Genomic DNA, 18,447 nt, shown 5'->3' with positions numbered 1-18,447 from the left:
TCGCTGACCAAGTTCTGATCACCTAGTACTACTCATTTACAACACTCTATTTTGTTTGTAAACACTGCATTCAAAACACTCCAAACAACAAAATAACATAATAATATCTTTACACATAAAAATCACCTCTTACAAGATATATTTTCCAAACACATTAGTTACCCTAAGGTTTTTTCCCTCTCTTTTTTTTTTGGATGATTCTTCAGCATTTGCAAGTAAGGACAAGTCTACTAAAGTCTAGACTACAACCATCCCTCGGTATCTGAGGGGGATTAGTTCCAGGACACATTGATTCCTGAAGATGCAGAAGCCGCGGACATGGAGGGTCGACTGTACTTTAAGTCATTGTATTCAGTACTTATTATTCCCTAAACATTTGAAATCTCTCTTAGAAACTAAAGTTGGGGTGATTTTCATTCTTTGCTACTTATGATAAGTAGATCAAATACAAGTACAAGTGGCACTGCTACAGTAGCTCAGGAAAGGTCTTTTGTTTTGTAAAACATTTTTATTCCATCACTACTGCAAATGAGATTTACTTCAGATTCACTCAAACTAGATAACCCCACTGTCCTCCATATTTTGAAATACTGATCTTTGTTATTGTCTTAGCACCTCAGAGTGAGTCCCCTAAGGAATGTCATTCTGTAGCTGACCTGTAAATTTTATACTTTGACTACAGCTGGAGAAGGGCCGTTCAATTCCACAGGCGTTTATTGAGTATTTACTTTGTGCCAGGCATTAGACACTAAGCTCTAGGGACACAGCTGGAAGAAGACATAGGCAGGAAGCAATACCTGCTTTTTTGCCCTTTTCTGGGAATTTGCAAACTGGGACACTTACCCACCTGCTTGTTCATTCATTGAATCCATCTATGTGCCAAGCTGTCCACTGGGGATAAAGTGATGAGCCATTATCCCTGTCTTCACGAAGCCAGCAGTCTACTGGAAGGAACAGACACATAAATGGGAAATTAGGACAGAGGACCCAGAAGAGAGGATTTGATCCCTTCTGGAAGGCCACTGAAGGCCAAGACTACACTAGGATATCTCATGGTCTTCCTAAACTCAGCATGTCCAAAAAAACTCAAGATCTTCTCTCCAGAAGCCTTTATTCCTAGTGTTTTCTGTCTCAGTAAATTTTTCAGTTCATTCACACATGCATTTATTCATTCATGCATGCATGCATTCAAGAAATATTGATTGTTTAAAAACTGTGAATCACTATGTTGTACACCTGAAACTTATATCATACTGTACATCAACTATACCTCAACAAAAATAATTCAAAAAAAGAATGATTGGTTGACTGCTATAGGGCAGCCGCTATATAAGGTCCTAGGGACAAAAATGAACAAAACAGATACAGGCCCTGCACACATGAAGTTTATGGTCTGATGGGGTGGACAGGCATTAAAGAAATCATAACCTATAAATATGTAATTACAGGTTGTAATAAGGACAGAGAAATCTAAGAAAAGGTATAATGCAGTAATGGATTTAGATTTGGATTCTTTGTATTACTAAGGGGCATAGATCAGAAGATCAGAGAGATCAGTGGATGAATATTCAGATTTAGATTGATAACAGGTACAGACATGGAAAGGTATTCCTGATGTGATATTAAGTGAAAAATCAATGTATCCTATATGATTTCATTTGTAAGAAATACAAAATAAGCCAAATGAATGTATTTGCTAGGAGTCAGAGTAGTGGCTACCTCTTGCTATGTGACAGGAAAGAGTACTAAAGAGCCATCTTGGTGCTGGAAGTATTTTATATCTCTTACTCTGGGTTGGGGTTTTGTGGATATATTCAATTTAAAAAATTCATCAGGCTTTACATCTAAAATGTTTGTACTTTATTGTATGCCTATGTACATTTTCTGAAAAGTTTTTAAAAATCAGTGTGTCTCTATGTACATATATTTTATCCTCATAGAAAAGAATCTGGGGGAAAATGTGTTAACCAAGATGTTAACAGTGGTTGTATCTATATTGTGATAGAATTCTTTCTTTGTTTTGCTTATCTGTGTTTCCAAATGTTTCTACAAATCTCCATATAACCTTTGGTAATAAGAAACATTCAAATAAAAAGACACTTTATGTTTGATACATTAAAAATTGAATAGGGGGACTTCCCTGGTGGCTCAGTGGTTAAGAGTCCGCCTGCCATTGCAGGGGACACAGGTTGAGCCCTGGTCCGGGAAGATCCCACAGGCCGTGGAGCATCTAAGCCTGTGCATCACAACTACTGAGCCTGCGCTCTCGAGCCCACGAGCCACAAGTACTGAAGCCCACGCACCTAGAGCCCATGCTCTGCAACAAGAGAAGCCACCGCAATGAGAAGCCCGCGCACCACAACGAAGAGTGGCCCCCGCTCACTGCAACTAGAGAAAGCCCACGCGCAGCAACAAAGACCCCACGCAGCCAAATAAATAATTTATAAAAAAAAATTTTTTTGAACACTGAAAAGCGTTCAAAATCAGAATGCAATTCATTCTTCCTTTTGCTAAGCCAAAAGTCTATCTCCCTACCTCTTCCATCTTGGTTTCTCCATCAGATTAATTTAAATGAAAAGCCCAGATTCTGCTGGTGATGGAAAATTAGAGACATTTCCAAGTTTTCCTATTGGATTTCTTCGATGCTCCAAATTATTTCTACTCCTCTTTTGGTCTTGGTGACCCAAATACTGCCCCCTTTTTTTTTTTTTTTAAAGTATTTATTATTTTATTTATTTTATGGCTGTGTTGGGTCTTCGTTTCTGTGCGAGGGCTTTCTCTACTTGTGGCAAGTGGGGGCCACTCTTCATCGCGGTGCGCGGGCCTCTCACTATCGCGGCCTCTCTTGTTGCGGAGCACAGGCTCCAGACACGCAGGCTCAGTAATTGTGGCTCACGGGCCCAGCTGCTCCGCGGCACGTGGGATCTTCCCAGACCAGGGCTCGAACCCGTGTCCCCTGCATTGGCAGGCAGATTCTCAACCACTGCGCCACCAGGGAAGCCTCGAAATACTGCCCTTTATGGAGAAAGATTATTTTAGTGGAAGATTTTGTAAATAAATTGTGAAAGAGTTACATTCCTTGCACCTTACACCATCTGAGACTCCAAGCTGATCTCCACGGAAGGCTTTCAGCACCTGAAAACTGACAGTAAATGCTAACCAGGAGACTTTCTCTCTTTCAGGATGATATCATCACTGTGATCAGCCGAGTGGATGAGAACTGGGCAGAAGGCAAGTTAGGAGATAAAGTCGGCATCTTCCCAATCTTGTTTGTAGAGGTACGTGTCTATCAAGTCTACATCTGATTCGAGCTTACTCAGAATTATACATGTGCTACAGTGATGCCTGAGAGTAATTCCTATTTGATATGAGGCTTATTTCAGGACTAACTAAAGTCTTGAAAGAAAAGATGCTAGATGATAATACCCATTTCTGGCAAGAGTGTGGGAAAGGGCCTTTTCATTCTGCTGATAGGAGTACAAATTGGTGCCATCTCTCGTTTCCAGACTCAAACTCCTATCAAGGACGTTGAAAATGTACATTTCCTTTGAGTCATTAATTCCACACCTGAGAGTTCATTATAATGAAATATTAAAACAAGTATGCAAAGATATGTGTACAGAATGTGCAAAAATATTCATTGTAGCATTGTGCATAGTGGTGAAAAACCAGAAATAATCTAAAACTCAACAATAAGGATTTAGTTTTTTAAAATCATGGTGATGGAAAAATATATACCCATTAAAAATAATGTTAAAGGAGAATACTCAATATCATGGAGTATCTGGTATTATGGAAATATGTTTGTGATTTATTAAGTAAAATAAAGTTTAATGTTTATAAAGTTTCAGATTTAGAAGATGAAGTTCTGGAGTTCTATTACAATGTGGATAAAATTAACACTACTGAACTGTATACTTAAAGATGGTTGTTATAGTAAATTTGGTTATGTGTTTTTTACCACAATTAAAAAAAAATTAACTTCTTGAAACTAGCTTTGTAAATACATATGTGTATATATAAATGGATAAAGGGCTACAAGAATAGGTACCAAGGTATTAACAGTGGTGATCACCAGATGGTGAGATTCTAGATAATTTTCATGTTCTTCTGCTGACTTGTGTTTTGTAAATCTTCAGAAATGAGCACATATTACTTCTATTGTTTTTTTAAAATCTACTTTGAAAAAAAAAGAAAGAACACATGCTAGGCTGTCTACCTATTTCTCCAGTATAGTAATATAACCTATAGCCCCTAACCTCTCTAGCCATCACCCTCTCCCCAGCTTGAAGCAGGTCATTACACATTTAAAAGAGAGGCTTCATTGTTTAACTGCACTTATTGGGCGCTTACCAGGCATAAAGCATTAAAAGCAAGCAGTACTGAGCTATAAAAGAAGTAGAAGGTATGCTCCCTGCCCTCTAGGAGGGTGGGATGAAACAGAACAGAGGCAGAGTTGGAAAGAAGGGACCAGTTCTACCATTCTTAAGAGCCGAAGCAGGTTCTGAAGTGAATGGTGTGCCCAGAACACTGCCCAGCTGTCAAAGTTCCCTCACCCTCTCATCTCAATCTGTATGGAAGGAATGAAAGATGGAAGGGAGGGGAAGAGGAATGGCCCAGAGAGGCTGGTCTTCCTCCTTTCTCCACTAAATGATCGTGCTTTTTCTCTTGTTGAAGCCCCTTACAGGTACACCCACCCAATTCTCTCTACGTGTTCAACTTCACTCATTTTATGAGGCTCAGCTAGAAATCTTCTTTTTCCATAAAATTCCAGCAACTAGTTGAATACTCAGTTGTCTCTTTCTTTTCAGAACACCTGATGGGTGTGTGGCTTGTACTTCACAGGCTAGCCCAACACAGAGCAGGTACTTCATAAAAAAAATTAGCTTCACAAGTGAAAATGAAAAAAATATTTGGGAGGTGGTCTGACTGACCAGGAAAAAAATTCAGAGAACAAACCTTTCAACATGACCCTGTCCTAAATATATATTCAATCATTCAACTTATTTTTCATTGAGTGCCTGCCATGTCAGGTCCTGTGCTAAGTTCCAATGACACAAGACAGATATGAGTCCCTACTTTCAAGGATTGTAGGGTCAGACATGAATAAGTAATTATAAGTGTGATAAATGATGCAAAGAGTGAAGGAGAGGGAGCTATTGGGGGGAGGAGAGTATGGTGTTCAACTTACCTCGGTAGGGTGTTGGCAAATGCCTTGTAAGCCAAGATCTGACAAATGATGAGGAGTAAGCTTGGAGGGAAGAGTGTTTTAGGGAATGGAGGTAACGTGTGCAAAACTCCTGCAGGATGAGGAAGTGTGGTGCCTCCAAAGGACCAAAGAATACTAGAGCTGGAGCTTAGAGAGTAAGAGAGAGACAAAAAAAAAAAATGAAGCCAGGGAAGCAAATGGGACACAGACCGCAGGAGACTTTGTAAACCTTCCTGCATTAGTCAGGATGAGCTAGGTTATGCTATGGTAATAAACAGCCCCCGTATCTCTGGCTTCACAAAGAAAAAGTTATTTCGAATCCATATTACATGTTCGGCACAGAATGGTGAGAGGCTGTGCTCACACAGTCACTGAGGAGCCCAGACTGATGAGGCCGGGCCATCTTGTAGCCGCGCCATGTGGAACACATGGACTTCCTAGGTTTCATGGCGGGGAAGAGTAAAGAAGAGTGAGTTGTGCATCAGCAAAGGCCTCAGCTCTGTGACATTTGTCACTCCCACTCATAGTCCATTGGCCTGCACCAGTCACCTAGTCCCACCTGGCTTGAAATCAGCTGAGAAGTGTAGGGGACTACTTGGAATATTTGCTGAGCATCATGACCTCTGCCGTATCATAAGGAGTTTGGACTTGACCCAGAGGTCAGAAGACACCACTGAAAATTTTAAAGTAAGGCAGTGACTCCATCAGATTTGGGTTTCTTAAAGATTGCTCTGGATGCAGTGGGAAGAAGAATTTGAGGAGGAGGGATTAAAAAAAGCAGAAAGATCAATTAGGAGGCTACTACATGGCTCAGTTAGAAAATGACTGTAGCTTTGACTAGTAGACTGGAAACAACTGGACAGATTCCAGGACCTCTTAGGAGGCAGAGCCACAGGAGCGGGGGATAGGGGCGAGGAAGTGGTCAAGGATCACGCCCCACTTTCGGATTTGTGTGCCTAGGTCAGTGGTAGAGCCGTTTGCTGGATCAAGCAACATATGCTGAAGAGGAACGATTACGACGTTTGGGAGATAACCGTTAAGTCTCCAAGGACAGAGATGAGCTACAACTAATCCTAGTTGGATACATAGGGGGTGCTTAAATTTTTGCAGACTAGAGCTTGCATGGTCCCCTGTATTATTTCAAGAAGCTTCTTCATAGGTCTGGGGAAAAAAGGCATCACTGATTTCATTACCCATTTCTGATCCTTTTTTCCCAAAACTTCTACATTTAATGATTATTCATTTGGATACTCTCCCCACTGCTCCACCTCTAAAATTAGTGATTACAAGAACCCTCACAATCATCATCAAACTAGCCATCGCTTCATTTGTTCTCCTAATTGCTAGGAGGGGAAAAGATAATCAAGTGGTTGCTCTAATCTGGGAACCTGGTTTTCAAAAATTACTTGAACTCTATATTGAGCTTTTTAAAGGAGTACTTAAAATTTGACTCCAGTCATTTCATTAAGACCAGCACTTGCTGAGAACCCTTTAAATAAGTTTTGAACTACCAGCGCCGTGCAAAGCAATTGGAAGGAAGGAGAGCTTTCTTCTGAGAGTGAGGTGGGGCTTTTTTGGCATAAACAGGATTTTTCTTGTTAATGTATCATTTGACTTATTGAATTGCACCTGGGTAAAAGGTGGTAAAACAAACGCGGAGCTTATGCCCGTTCTTGTCAGGACTTCTCCAGCGGGGCCTGCCTGGGTTATATGAACCTCGCTCAGCCCAGTGAACCTCAAGGATATTGTTTCAAATGAGTGGGTGCAAATTGAAGAGCTCTGCAGTCCTTCCCCGACTGAGCTATTAATCACCCTGGCAGAGGACAGGGAAGACCTAGAGTCACACGGGGCTCTTTGTCTGTGTTGCTGACGGAAACACTCACGGTATTGCTCACCTGGGGGCAGAACAATTAGGTGAAGGCAGAAAAAGAAATTAACTTATTTCATCGTGGCTATGAATGACCAGAAAGAACTTTACTCATTCAACTCAGCGTGTATTATCGTCTTACTGGGTGAACAATGGCGGGATGCGTGCTCTGGGGGAACATGAGACATGGTCCAGGCTTCCATCAGAAGCGCCCTAAATAATTTCAGTAATTTCCCAGTTGATCTCCCTCCTTCCGGTCTGGCACTTCTGAATAGCAGCCAGAGTGAGCTTTTTATGTATTTATTTTTATTTACATACAGTAAAATTTGCTCTTTTTGGTGTCTCTGCATTCCGATAAATGCATACAGTATAACCACACTACCATCAAGATATAAAATAGTTCCAACACCTGCCAAAAACTACAAGGGCAGGCTGCCTCTTGGAAGTCTGCTCCTTCCCTGACTGCAACCCCTGGCACCCACTGACCTGTTTTCTGCTCCTGCAGTTTTCCTTTTCCAGAATGTCACAGAAATGGAATCATATAGAATGTAGCCTTTGAAGTCTGGCTCCCTTCACTTAGCATAATGCCTTTGAGGTTCAGCCATGTGGTCGGGTGTATTGGTAGCTCGTGCCTTTTTTTGGTTGAGTCATGGTCCACGATGCGGATGTGCCGGAGTCTGTCATCCATTCGCCGATTGAAAGACATTGTGATTGTTTCCAATTGTTTGGCAACTATCACTAAAGCAGCTATAAACATGAGCATACCCATTTTTGAGTGAGCCTGAGTTTTCATTTCTCTTGGGTAATTACCCAGGAGTGGGATTGCTGGGTCAGACGCTAAGTAGGAAGCGGCCAAACCGTAGCATGAGCTTCTAAATAAAAGCATACATCAGATCATGTCACCCTTCCACCTAAATCCTGCCAAAGGCTTCCTGTTACACTCAATAAACTCAGAGCCTCCCAGCCTTATGTGATCCAGCTCTTGCCTGTCTCCATGGTCTCCTCTTTACCACCTGCCCCTCACTCACTCTGGTCCATCCTTCTTTCTAGTTCTTTCACATCTTTTTCTCAAACAGGCTGAGCTTTCTCCCTCTTCGGGATCTTTCCACTAGCTTGCGATCCCTCTCCTGGCATGTTCTCATGCCTGTCTTCACATGGTTCGTTCCTTCTTGGCATCTGTGTCTCAGCTTGAATGTCACCTTCTCAGCAGGTCTTCCTTGACAGCCCCCCACCAATCTAAAGTAGCCGCCTCCCCCAGTCACTCTCTGACACATGAGAGCATTTATTACCGCCTGGTCTTTTCCTGTTTGGTTGTTTACATGCTGGCTCTGCCATTTATGTCACCCCTTCAGCTCTCTTGTCTTTAAAGTGGGCATAATAATGCCCCTTCCCCTACTTGATGCTTTCTTTTCACAATATTACAAGCTTCTGGCGGCATCTTTTTTAAAATTTTCTATCTCAACTATATTAATCATCTTAATCATCCTCACATTGTTATTAAAAAGTTCTTAAAGGAAGAAAAAGTTCTTAAAGGAGCAAACTCCCTTTTACCTCTACAGGTGAATCTCTAAATTAGAATGAGACACGTGCTTTTAGAGGGCAACTGGTGACAATCATCATGATGGAAATTTAAGTAACTGTCCTGGAAAGTTTGTTCACACAATCCCCTTTGTCAGCATATTTCCGATTTCTGAAGGCCATGAACTCACGGGGCCCTTGGTGGCAAGGGTACTCAAAATACAATACAGTCAGTGGTGGTGCTAGAGCTGGCTGGAGCTAGATGGCAAGGGCTGGGTGTTAGGTTTTCAGGAATCTTGCTAGCCAGTTGTTAAACCATTGGTAGATTTTTACACCACAGAGATCGGTACACTCTACAGATCGGGGTGAGGGGGGTCATTTGTTTGTTTGTTTTGTTTGTTTTTCTGATGTACCGGCACACCACTGACTAAGAGGTATAGAACAAGAGAGAATGGTGATGAGGTAAAAGTATTTAAAGGAAGTAGTAAAAGGTGGTCTTAGCCTTAGGTGATCCAGGGTCCTGAATGGACTTACATTCTGGTTAAACACTTATCAAACGTATGAACTTGAGCAATTTCATCCACTCATTATTCCACAAACACTCATCGAGCACCCACTCTGGGATACAGCAGAGAACACGCGTATAAGGCCTCTGCCCTCAGGCAGCTAACAGTCCAGCGGAGGAAAGGAGGATAAATGATTACGGTGTGGAGTGGGAAAGCATGGGGGCTGCAGGAACACCGAGAAGGGCAAACAAGCAAGTCAAGGGTGGAGGGGGGGATTCAGGGGTGCCTAGAGGAAGAGGGAAGGGTCCCCCAGGTAAAGGAGGCTGGGATGATGCTGAGAGAGACGGGAAAATCAGAGCAGACTATCATGGCTTGTTTTAAATTCTTCAGACCTCAATAAGAGTTGTACCTACGTTGCAGGAGAGTTGTGAGAATTGATTGATATAGTAAAGGAATTGGGATATATTGATAACAGATGGAAGCTGACCAAGGAATGACAACTGAGGCGGTGGCATCTGAGCCTGCTTCAGACTAGCCTGGGTAAGACACAGCTGCTCACACGAGATCAGGATGACTAAATTCTCATCAGACCTTTTGTCTTTTCAGCCAAACCTCACCGCAAGACACCTCCTAGAGAAGAACAAAGGCCGTCAGTCATCCCGCACAAAAGGCATGTCCCTGGTGTCATCGTCCAGAGGCAAGGCGACCAACACACCCACACTCCGAAGGGGCCCGGGGTCCAGGAGGAAGGGGCCCGGGCAGTTCTCCATCATGACAGCCTTGAACACCCTCAACAGGATGGTGCACTCTCCCTCGGGGCGCCATATGGTGGAGATCAGCACCCCAGTGCTCATCAGCTCCAGCAACCCCTCTGTGATCACCCAGCACATGGAGAAAGCGGATGCTCCTCCCAGCTCCGTGGGGCAGGTAGGGAACAAACCCCTGGGATAAGGGTACCTTGGAGTTGGGCAAGTGACCCACACCGTGTCACAAGCAATATTGGATGTTTAGTACCTGCTAAGCCCCCATAATGCATTAATAACAACTAATGTTATCATGTGTCAGAGATGTCTATACATGATCTCATTTCATCCTTGAAACAGCCTGTGAGCTAGGTATTATTATTATTGTTGTTGTTGTTACCCCCATTTTACAGATGAGAAAACTGAGGTTTAGAGGAGGGGGGTTTGCTTTCCCTTGCTAAGAGCCATGGCATGGTTCCTGTCCCTTAGAGAACTTCCCTCCAAGGAGATAATGACATCTGTTTTCTGGGATCACAGTTTAACATTCACTGTTCCATCCTCCAGTAATGTATCAGGCATCACGTGGAAGGGAAGAAAAAGAAAGAAAAAGAAACTATGGGTTATTGGGTGTTTTCAGGACTAGCTATATACTTTGCAAGGCCCAGTGAAAAATGAAAATGCGGGTCAAAAATGATTAAGAATTTCAAGATGGCAACAGCAGAGCATCAGACCAAGTGACGGGCCCTTCTGAGCACAGAGCCCTGTGTGACTACACATGTCACACACCCTTGAAGCCAGCCCTGGTGGTTTTCATATGGAGCATTTAATAAGATAATGTATGTAAAGTGCTTAGCACAATGCCTGGCACATACTGAGTACCCAATAAGCATTAGCTCTTAATACTATTGTTATTAATACAACTGCTATTATTATTAAGCCTGGCCACTGAGTTGCCAACTGAAGGGAGATAAGCCAAGGGGCAGTCCTGGCAATCCAGAAGCAGAACTGCTTCTAACAGCATGAGGCTATTTAGGTTGAAGGATGCTTTAAAAGATGAAGGACCAGAGGTACAAGGCAAAGTGATTAAGAACTGCATGTCAGGTATTCTGCTATAAACACTCTCTGGATCCAGGCAGGTGACAACTTGAAAAGACAAACCTCAACTTGCACTGATGTAATTTTTATTAAGCTGTAAACCTTGTTTTTAAACATGAATCTCTACCTTGGGATTAAATGACTTAATTGGACTTTAATCCCTTTTTAACAAGACAAGGAGGAGGAGAAAGTCAAGGGTTCCTCAAAGACCTGTGTGCTGGTCTAAAAGGAAAACAATCACCTGCTACAGCACTTCAGACCTTATACCACTGTCTGCATCTCTAGGAGGCTGGCTGTTGATGTCATTCTGCCCGCCACTTGCACTGCATACACACTCACACACAATTACACTCTCCCCTCCCTATACACTCTCCTTGCATTAAAAAACTGTGAAATTCCCTTCCCTTCCCTATACACTCTCCTTGCATTAAAAAACTGTGAAACACACTCCATACACTTTTTTACAAGTACATACACATTTTGTGCCCCAAGTTCTACACCCCGTACACACACATACACACACATACATGCTCCAACATGGGAGCCTAGTGACTCACAGTTAAGCGAAAGACTAGCAGAATTTTTCTGAAACCATTCTTTCTAAATATATAGACATAGGTATACGAAGTACAGCCCACACTCAGTAGATCTAGGCTAGCTCACTCAGCTATAAGTTGGCTTCCCAAAGGATTTAACCAAGAGTCACTTTCCCTGTGCCTTTTTCATTCTTCTTCCTGGTCATTTACCTCATCAACAGAGAGGCTGGACCGAAGCAGAGAATCCTAGTAGGATTCAAAACAAGTAGTAATCCTTCCTAATGTTCACAAATCGTGAGAATTCCAAAGTGGCATATCCTATCCCCAGGGAACCACTGCACAGTACTGATAGCCTTTTCTCAATTCACATGGTGGTGGATTATAAGTATTTCTACATGTTTGCCCAGATGTTGTCAAAAACACACTCTTAAAATGCCCCACTTATAGCTACATCTAAAGATGAGTGGAAAGTTGAGCAAATGACAAGATCTCCTGCTTCCTTTTTCTCTAATATCCTTCAGAGCTGTGGTTGGGTCTAGCTTATCAAACCCCCCCTCCTTCCCCATCCCAGCACCTTTCATAGTACATAGTCCCTAGTAGGTGCTCAATAAATCAATGAATCAAGACATTTGGCTTAAACATCTAGGCAGATGGTGGTGGCGTATACATAGACAGGGAAGACTGGAGGAGGAATTGTTTCCTATAGAAAGATCACAGGTAAGTGTAATTCTTTCAACCAGTAGACATCTGTTGAGTGCTTACAATGTACTAATTACCAGATTGAGTCCTGGGGATTCTACTACCAAAGCATCAAGAACAGCAATAATAACCTCAAACATTTATTGAAAGTAAAAGAATTGATAGGTAGAAAAGGAAGGAAGGAAGGGAGGAAGGAAGGAAGGGAGGGAGGAAGGGAGGGAGGAAGGAAGGAATTCCTTCTTTGTTGCCAGTGTCCTGAGTCCTGCGCTCCATCCTAAAATATGGTAAGAGCCTTTGTAGGTGAGGTACTCTCACTTTACAGCGACGTAATTAAGGCCCCCAAGAAAAATGGTTTGGCCAAAGTTCCTATAACTAGTGAACAGTGAGAGTCTGTTTTGACCGTAGAATTGTGTGATTCTGGCCCATAAGCTCTTGTCACTATGCTTCGCCATTAAGAGAGACGTCATCAGGCAACACCGTTACATCAATGTAGTTTATCTTGAATGTCTGTAGCCTCCCTTTTCTTGCACGTCTTCACCTGACTCCAAGGCCTTCCAGCATTCTCTTCCCTGCCCACCCCTCAGTAAAGAATTTGCCCTAAGTCTTCTGCACCTCAAGAAGGTTTTCATTTACTATCACTTTGTTCCTTTATGAACTACCAACTGTGTCCAAGCATTGTGCACGGTACTGAAGGCACCAGGAGTAAGCTTTGGCCCCCAGGGAACTCACAGTCTAGCAGGGACACAGAAAATAAATGACTGACTACAGTGGAGTTAGGGCTTCCTAAAATGAGATGAACACCCTGATGGCACCCACACTGACTTAGGTGGTGAAGATACTTGGAATTTTACAACACAGAACTGTCGACAGAGAAAGTTACTTCCTTTCCAACTTTCCCCAAGCCTCTTGGTGATATCAGAAAGTCTTAGTTTGGTGCTAGTCTGTCTTTAACATCCTCTATCAGGTTTTGCTAATCTCCCTCTGTCAGGAAGAGAGAACAAGGCATCAGGCTCAGAGCTTTGGGCAAGCAATTGCCCATCTCTGAATTTCATTAACACTGTATGTTTTTTATCATGTTGTCGGATGTTATCCTCCATATCTTACAAGTGATACCAGTTCTTGTTCACAGAAGTCTATGAAAAATCTTTAATACTTTATTAAAATGTTAAAGCTTTTGTTTTAAAGAACAGTGAGTTAATAAAGGTACAAGTGATATGTGGATATGGCAAAAACCATGAAGATGGGACGCAATGCAGTTTAGAAAGCACCAGTCCAGAGTAAATACATGCATAATTAGAACGTGTAGGAAGTGCTGCGGAAGGAGAGAAGAGGGCATTTGTCAGCTTCAGTCATGTTCCCTGAGAGAGGGATATTTGAATATTTGAACATTGGTCCTTCTGTGACTGACGTGTAAAAAGTCCAGGAAAATTTTTTAGGGAAAAGCCTCTTTAAAGAATGTCCAGTCCCCACCAACTAAACGGAGGGGGCTTGGAGGAGCAAGGAGTAGGTCTCCTGAAAACACCTCTACAGAAACAATGAAGAGGTGGATTATCCGTCACCTCTTAAGCGCCAAAGGGTAGCAGTTCCTATCTTCTCACAGAGAGAAGCTGAAGCAAGGAATTCTGTTTTCCTGTTGTCATTGTGTCCTCCCACCCTTGGGAAACCACCTGACACATCTGGCTGGAACGTCAGGAAGTGACCTTAAAGGTGAACTTCGGACTAAAAACAATTGTGCTTGAAAATAATTCAGGATTAGACCTGAAGACTCTGAGTAGGTTCCGTGGGAAACTGCACTGCAGGAGGTTAAGAAGGAGAATTGGAACCAATGCCGTTGGCCTTTGGGGGAGTCCTGGAGATTATCTCTAGGTCTGCACTGAGGACGGCGACGCCTTAGAAGGAGAAGGAAAGTCAACTGCATGGGACACGAGTTAGAAAGAAGTCCGTCAGTAATGCCTCTTAAGGGAAGTCACCGTGCCAGGCCCACCCTGGAGATTCCAAAACTGACTTGTTCAGGATGTGGAGTCGGTTTGTCCCATCTCCCCACTCGCAGCACCATGAGGTGCTCTGGTTTTCTGTAACTCTAGCCTTCCAAAGACAGTCTGCTCCCCCAGTCTACGCACCCTCCCTGCCCAGGGAACTCAGCCTCTTCCTCCCTTGCCCCTCCCGCCACTGCCAATTCCTCCAGCCCCCTCCTTCAGCCCGCCCCTTCTCCTGTATCACGGGCCCAGGTGAGTGCAACTGCAGTGCAGCTATATAGAAAGCCTGTCATCATTCCAGAGTTCTCTCTTTCCCTCACCTTCTACATCCAGTTCGTCAGCAAGCTCAGTTTGCCACCTAAATTGCAATTGTTTCTATTCATTCCATCCCACTGCCTAAGTTTTGGTCCCCATCACTGCTTCAGCCTCTCCCTGGTCTCCCAGAACCTTGCTCAATCTCAACCCCTCACCCTGCCGACCCCCTCACCCCTACCCATTCTCCCAATCATAGCCTCCATACTCTTGAAAACCCAAATCTGTTTGGCTGCTTCTCCTCCCCAGACCACCAATGGTTCCCTACAGTCTTCAGAAGCGGCAATACCTGCCATTAACTAAGTGTCCACCAGGAGTCAGAAACTATCAATATGAGATGATTTACAGACATTATGACTATTCTCACAACTGTTCAGAGTAGGTGTTCATGTGCCCATTTTACCAAACAGAAAAGGTTTGGGACAGAAAAATTAGATAACTTGCCCAAAGTCTGAAAGCTAGAAACAGACCCAGGATTTGAGGCCAGACCTGTGCCCTCTCTCCTAAATGAATGAAGGCATTCTAAATCCTCCCTGATCTGACGGTAGCCTTCCAGCCTCCCCCCATGTCCCCCCCACACATGCACACACACAAGTTGCAGTGACCTACTCAACATCTGTAAGCATAGTGTATACTAGGCCACCTCTTGGCTTTTTGTGCTTGTACCCAGCATAGTGCCTGCATTACTCTGGGCAATGAACAAATGTTTGTGGAATAAGTAAATGCTGTTCCTCCTGGAATTTATTTTTGGTTCATTTGCCTGTCACTGTCACATCCATACCCCAAACCCTGTATGCATACCATTTCTTCAAGGAAACTTCTGCCACCCCTCTTCTGCAGAATTAATATCTTTCCCCTGTGTTCACATCACATTGTTTACACTTGTGTTCTTTGTACTATAAGCACCCCATATGTATCTTATCACCAGGCTTACTAGATTGAAAACTTGTTAGGGGCAGGGGTGGTGTTTTATTCATTTATGTTGCTGTTGACTTTCCAAAGCCCCAATCAAGTTTTCTAATAACATATTTTGCCTCAAGAATCAAAAACAAAGACAGAGGCCTCTGATTTACTTAAATAACTACCAATCCCTTTCCCCTCTTCTGATTACCCAGAAAATAAAAGAGGCAAGATAGAGAGGGGAAAGACAGGTCACTGAAATCATTCCTTATGATGTGATTCCCTCCCCCAGGCCTCCTCCATCCCATCCCAGGATGATAATATGGCAAGTCCAAGCATCTTTCCTGGGCTTCTGGGAAGATAAGCTGTCATGTGCCTTAGGGAATCCTGAGGTCTGTAAAGCTGACTCTCCTTTCAATCCAATATTCAAAATATTCTGAAGAAAATAATTTCTAGGAACTTCAACTATAAGTCCAGATCTCCTGTGTCCCTTTGTCTCCATCTTTCGTAGAAATCTCCCAACCCAACTTTACGGTACTCAGGACAGCCATGAGAGATGGTTTTTACTGAGTAGTAATATAATTTTTTTTTCCTTTGGACACAGTGTCAGTGCTAATGTATGTTTAAGATTCTTAGCTAATCCTCCTTCTAAGGTAATTTACAGAAATAAACTTCCCCTATGCTTATATTCTTATTTTGATTATCTTCCAATATAAATTTTTATCTTTACAATTTTCACACAACAAACCCCTGCTCACAAGTGAGGCTGTCAGAGCTCTCTTGAACTGGCCAGATTGGCCCCAAAGAGTCGTGAGTGAAAAGTGGGGCGGCGCCACTAAATCAACACCTGTCCCCTCAAACTGTTCTGTTCCATGTCATCACTATCTGCCCCAAAGTACCTTCTATGGGGCCTAACAGGTGCTTGAAATATGTTTATTAAATTTTCAAGAACGTACTCCTTGGGTGGAGACAGCCCCTTAGACTGTTCTCATACATTATCAGTTAATGCCTTAGCAGGAATTCCCTGGCAGACATCTGAAAGCAAAAAAAAAAAAAAAAAAAAAGACACAGGGTAGAACCAGAGGGCTTCTGCTGCCCTCTGCTCTGCCAGATCTCCTGGGTAAAGAACTCTCAGGAGCCACCTAGAGAAGCGGTGTTACGTACAGGGGAAACCACTCCAGCCTTAGACCCAGACACCTCTCCCCCGTCCCAGCAGTGAGACTTCTGACAAGTCTGTAGCCACTCTAAGCTTCAGTTTCCATCAAAAAAACAGGAATAACCCCTACCTCACAAGGCTGTCGGGAGTATCAAAGATGTAAAGTGGGTGTAAAGTGCTTGGCTCCCATTTTTATTATTTTTGTTATTATTGAAAATGTTAGCAGTCAAAATTTCTTGGTAGTCAGTTGCTAGATTTCTCTTCAATCACTCTCCTCCAGGTTTTTTGAACTTTTTTGTAACAGAAAATTTCAAACACATATAAAAGTTAAGAGAAGAACACAGTGAACCGTCCTGTACATATCACCCAGTCTCAGCAATTATCCACTCACAGGCCAATCTTATTTCAGTTATAACCCCACTCATGAACCAGCTCCTAACTGAGTTACTTTAAAGCAAAGCTCAGACATAATATCATTTCATCCATACACATCTCAGTACCTGTTTAAAAATTTCAGGGAGTATTTTCTTCCAAGAGTTTAACATAAGAGTGATCCCATTACCACACACTAGAAAATGGAAAATAATTTCTTAAAAACATTAAATGTTCAGTGTTCAAATGTCCATATTTGCCTTATAAGTTTTTTACAAGATGTTTTGTTTAAATGGCATCTAAATGAGGTAAACACCTTGCATTGGGTTGATATGTGTATTAGATTTCTTTTATTCTACAGGTCCTCTTGCTTTTGCTTTCTCTCTCTGTCTCTCTGTCTCTCTCTCTCTGTCCCTGACCCTCTCTCTCTGTCTCTCTCGTCCTTTGCCATGGACATGTAAAAAAAGCCAAGTCATTTCTCCTGTTGAATTTTCCACATTCTGCACATTCTGGGTTGAGCCTATGCAATGTTAACACATCCTCTCTACCATTCATGAGGAACCATTCATGACCATTGATTCGGGGCTGCAAAATGGTGACATTCCAAATCTATCATCCCTCTTGAATTTTTTTTTTTAATATTTATTTATTTATTTACTTATTTGGTTGCGTCAGGTCTTAGTTGCGGCTTGCAGGCTCCTTAGTTGTGGCATGCAAACTCTTAGTTGCTGCATGCATGTGGGATCTAGTTCCCTGGCCCGGGATCAAACCCAGGCCCCCTGCACTGGGAGTGTGGAGTTTTAACCACTGGGCCACCAGGGAAGTCCCCCCTCCTGAATTTTTTTAAGCTGCAATGCTTCTATAAGATTGACTACTACCTTCTAAGAGCTGATGATGTGTAAGATCCTATACTGTGAGTTTTAACTAAATTATTTCACAATGATCTCCAAACTTTCATATCATGGGCCCTCAGCATATACTGGGGAATCCAAAGTTCATGTCTTAACCACTATATATTTATTCTCTCCCCACCCGCCCCGTGTTTCTCTTTCTCTCTCTTCCTTGTTTGTTCCCGGGCGTTTCCCTAGTTCAAAGACAGGACTCATTTCTCACCACCTTCTCTCCTGGTGTGTTTGCCATCACTGAACTGCTACTCCTTTTTCCACTGGCCGCTGCCAGCTGGGCTAATCTCCCCTGCCTGCCTGTGCCAGTCTCCTTGTTTACAGCCTTATCACTGCCCTCAGGCCGGCCTCCTCATCCTGGCCCCATCAGCCGTGTGTTCACCCTCCTGCCCCTCCTGAGGACTGGTTCCCACAGCTGGGCTAAGACCAGGAGGAAAAGACCAGGTTTCTTCAGCCTGGAGAAGAAAGGGCTTCAGGGTTGCTGTGGGAATAGAAGTTGACTTTATTTTTCCAAACGTGGGTTTACAGACTGGTTTTGTGTTCCTGTGTCTGGAAGAGGAAAGGAACATAAATCAGCACATGAAGGATTTCATGAGGAACAGGGACAAATCTCTCCCATCACACAGATTGTTAGAAACTAAGTACGGAAAATGCTG

At 42.9% G+C, this 18,447-nt stretch overlaps 1 protein-coding gene across 2 annotated transcripts in view; it reads left to right on the top strand.

The window, feature by feature from the left end:
- The window catches only part of SH3RF2 (SH3 domain containing ring finger 2), a 152,010-nt gene that overhangs the window by 67,812 nt on the left and 65,751 nt on the right, over positions 1-18,447 (top strand). For both annotated transcript variants that reach the window (XM_082454171.1, XM_082454172.1), the window contains exons 4-5: positions 3,183-3,278; positions 9,707-10,027. In XM_082454171.1, coding sequence (XP_082310297.1) covers positions 3,183-3,278; positions 9,707-10,027 — 417 coding nt within the window. The remainder of the gene's footprint in view (positions 1-3,182; positions 3,279-9,706; positions 10,028-18,447) is intronic.

This window comes from Balaenoptera physalus (assembly GCF_965194825.1).
Source record: "Balaenoptera physalus genome assembly, chromosome: 3".
In the NCBI taxonomy this organism is placed as follows: Eukaryota; Metazoa; Chordata; class Mammalia; order Artiodactyla; family Balaenopteridae; genus Balaenoptera; species Balaenoptera physalus.
This window is presented reverse-complemented; position numbering and strand designations above follow the sequence as displayed.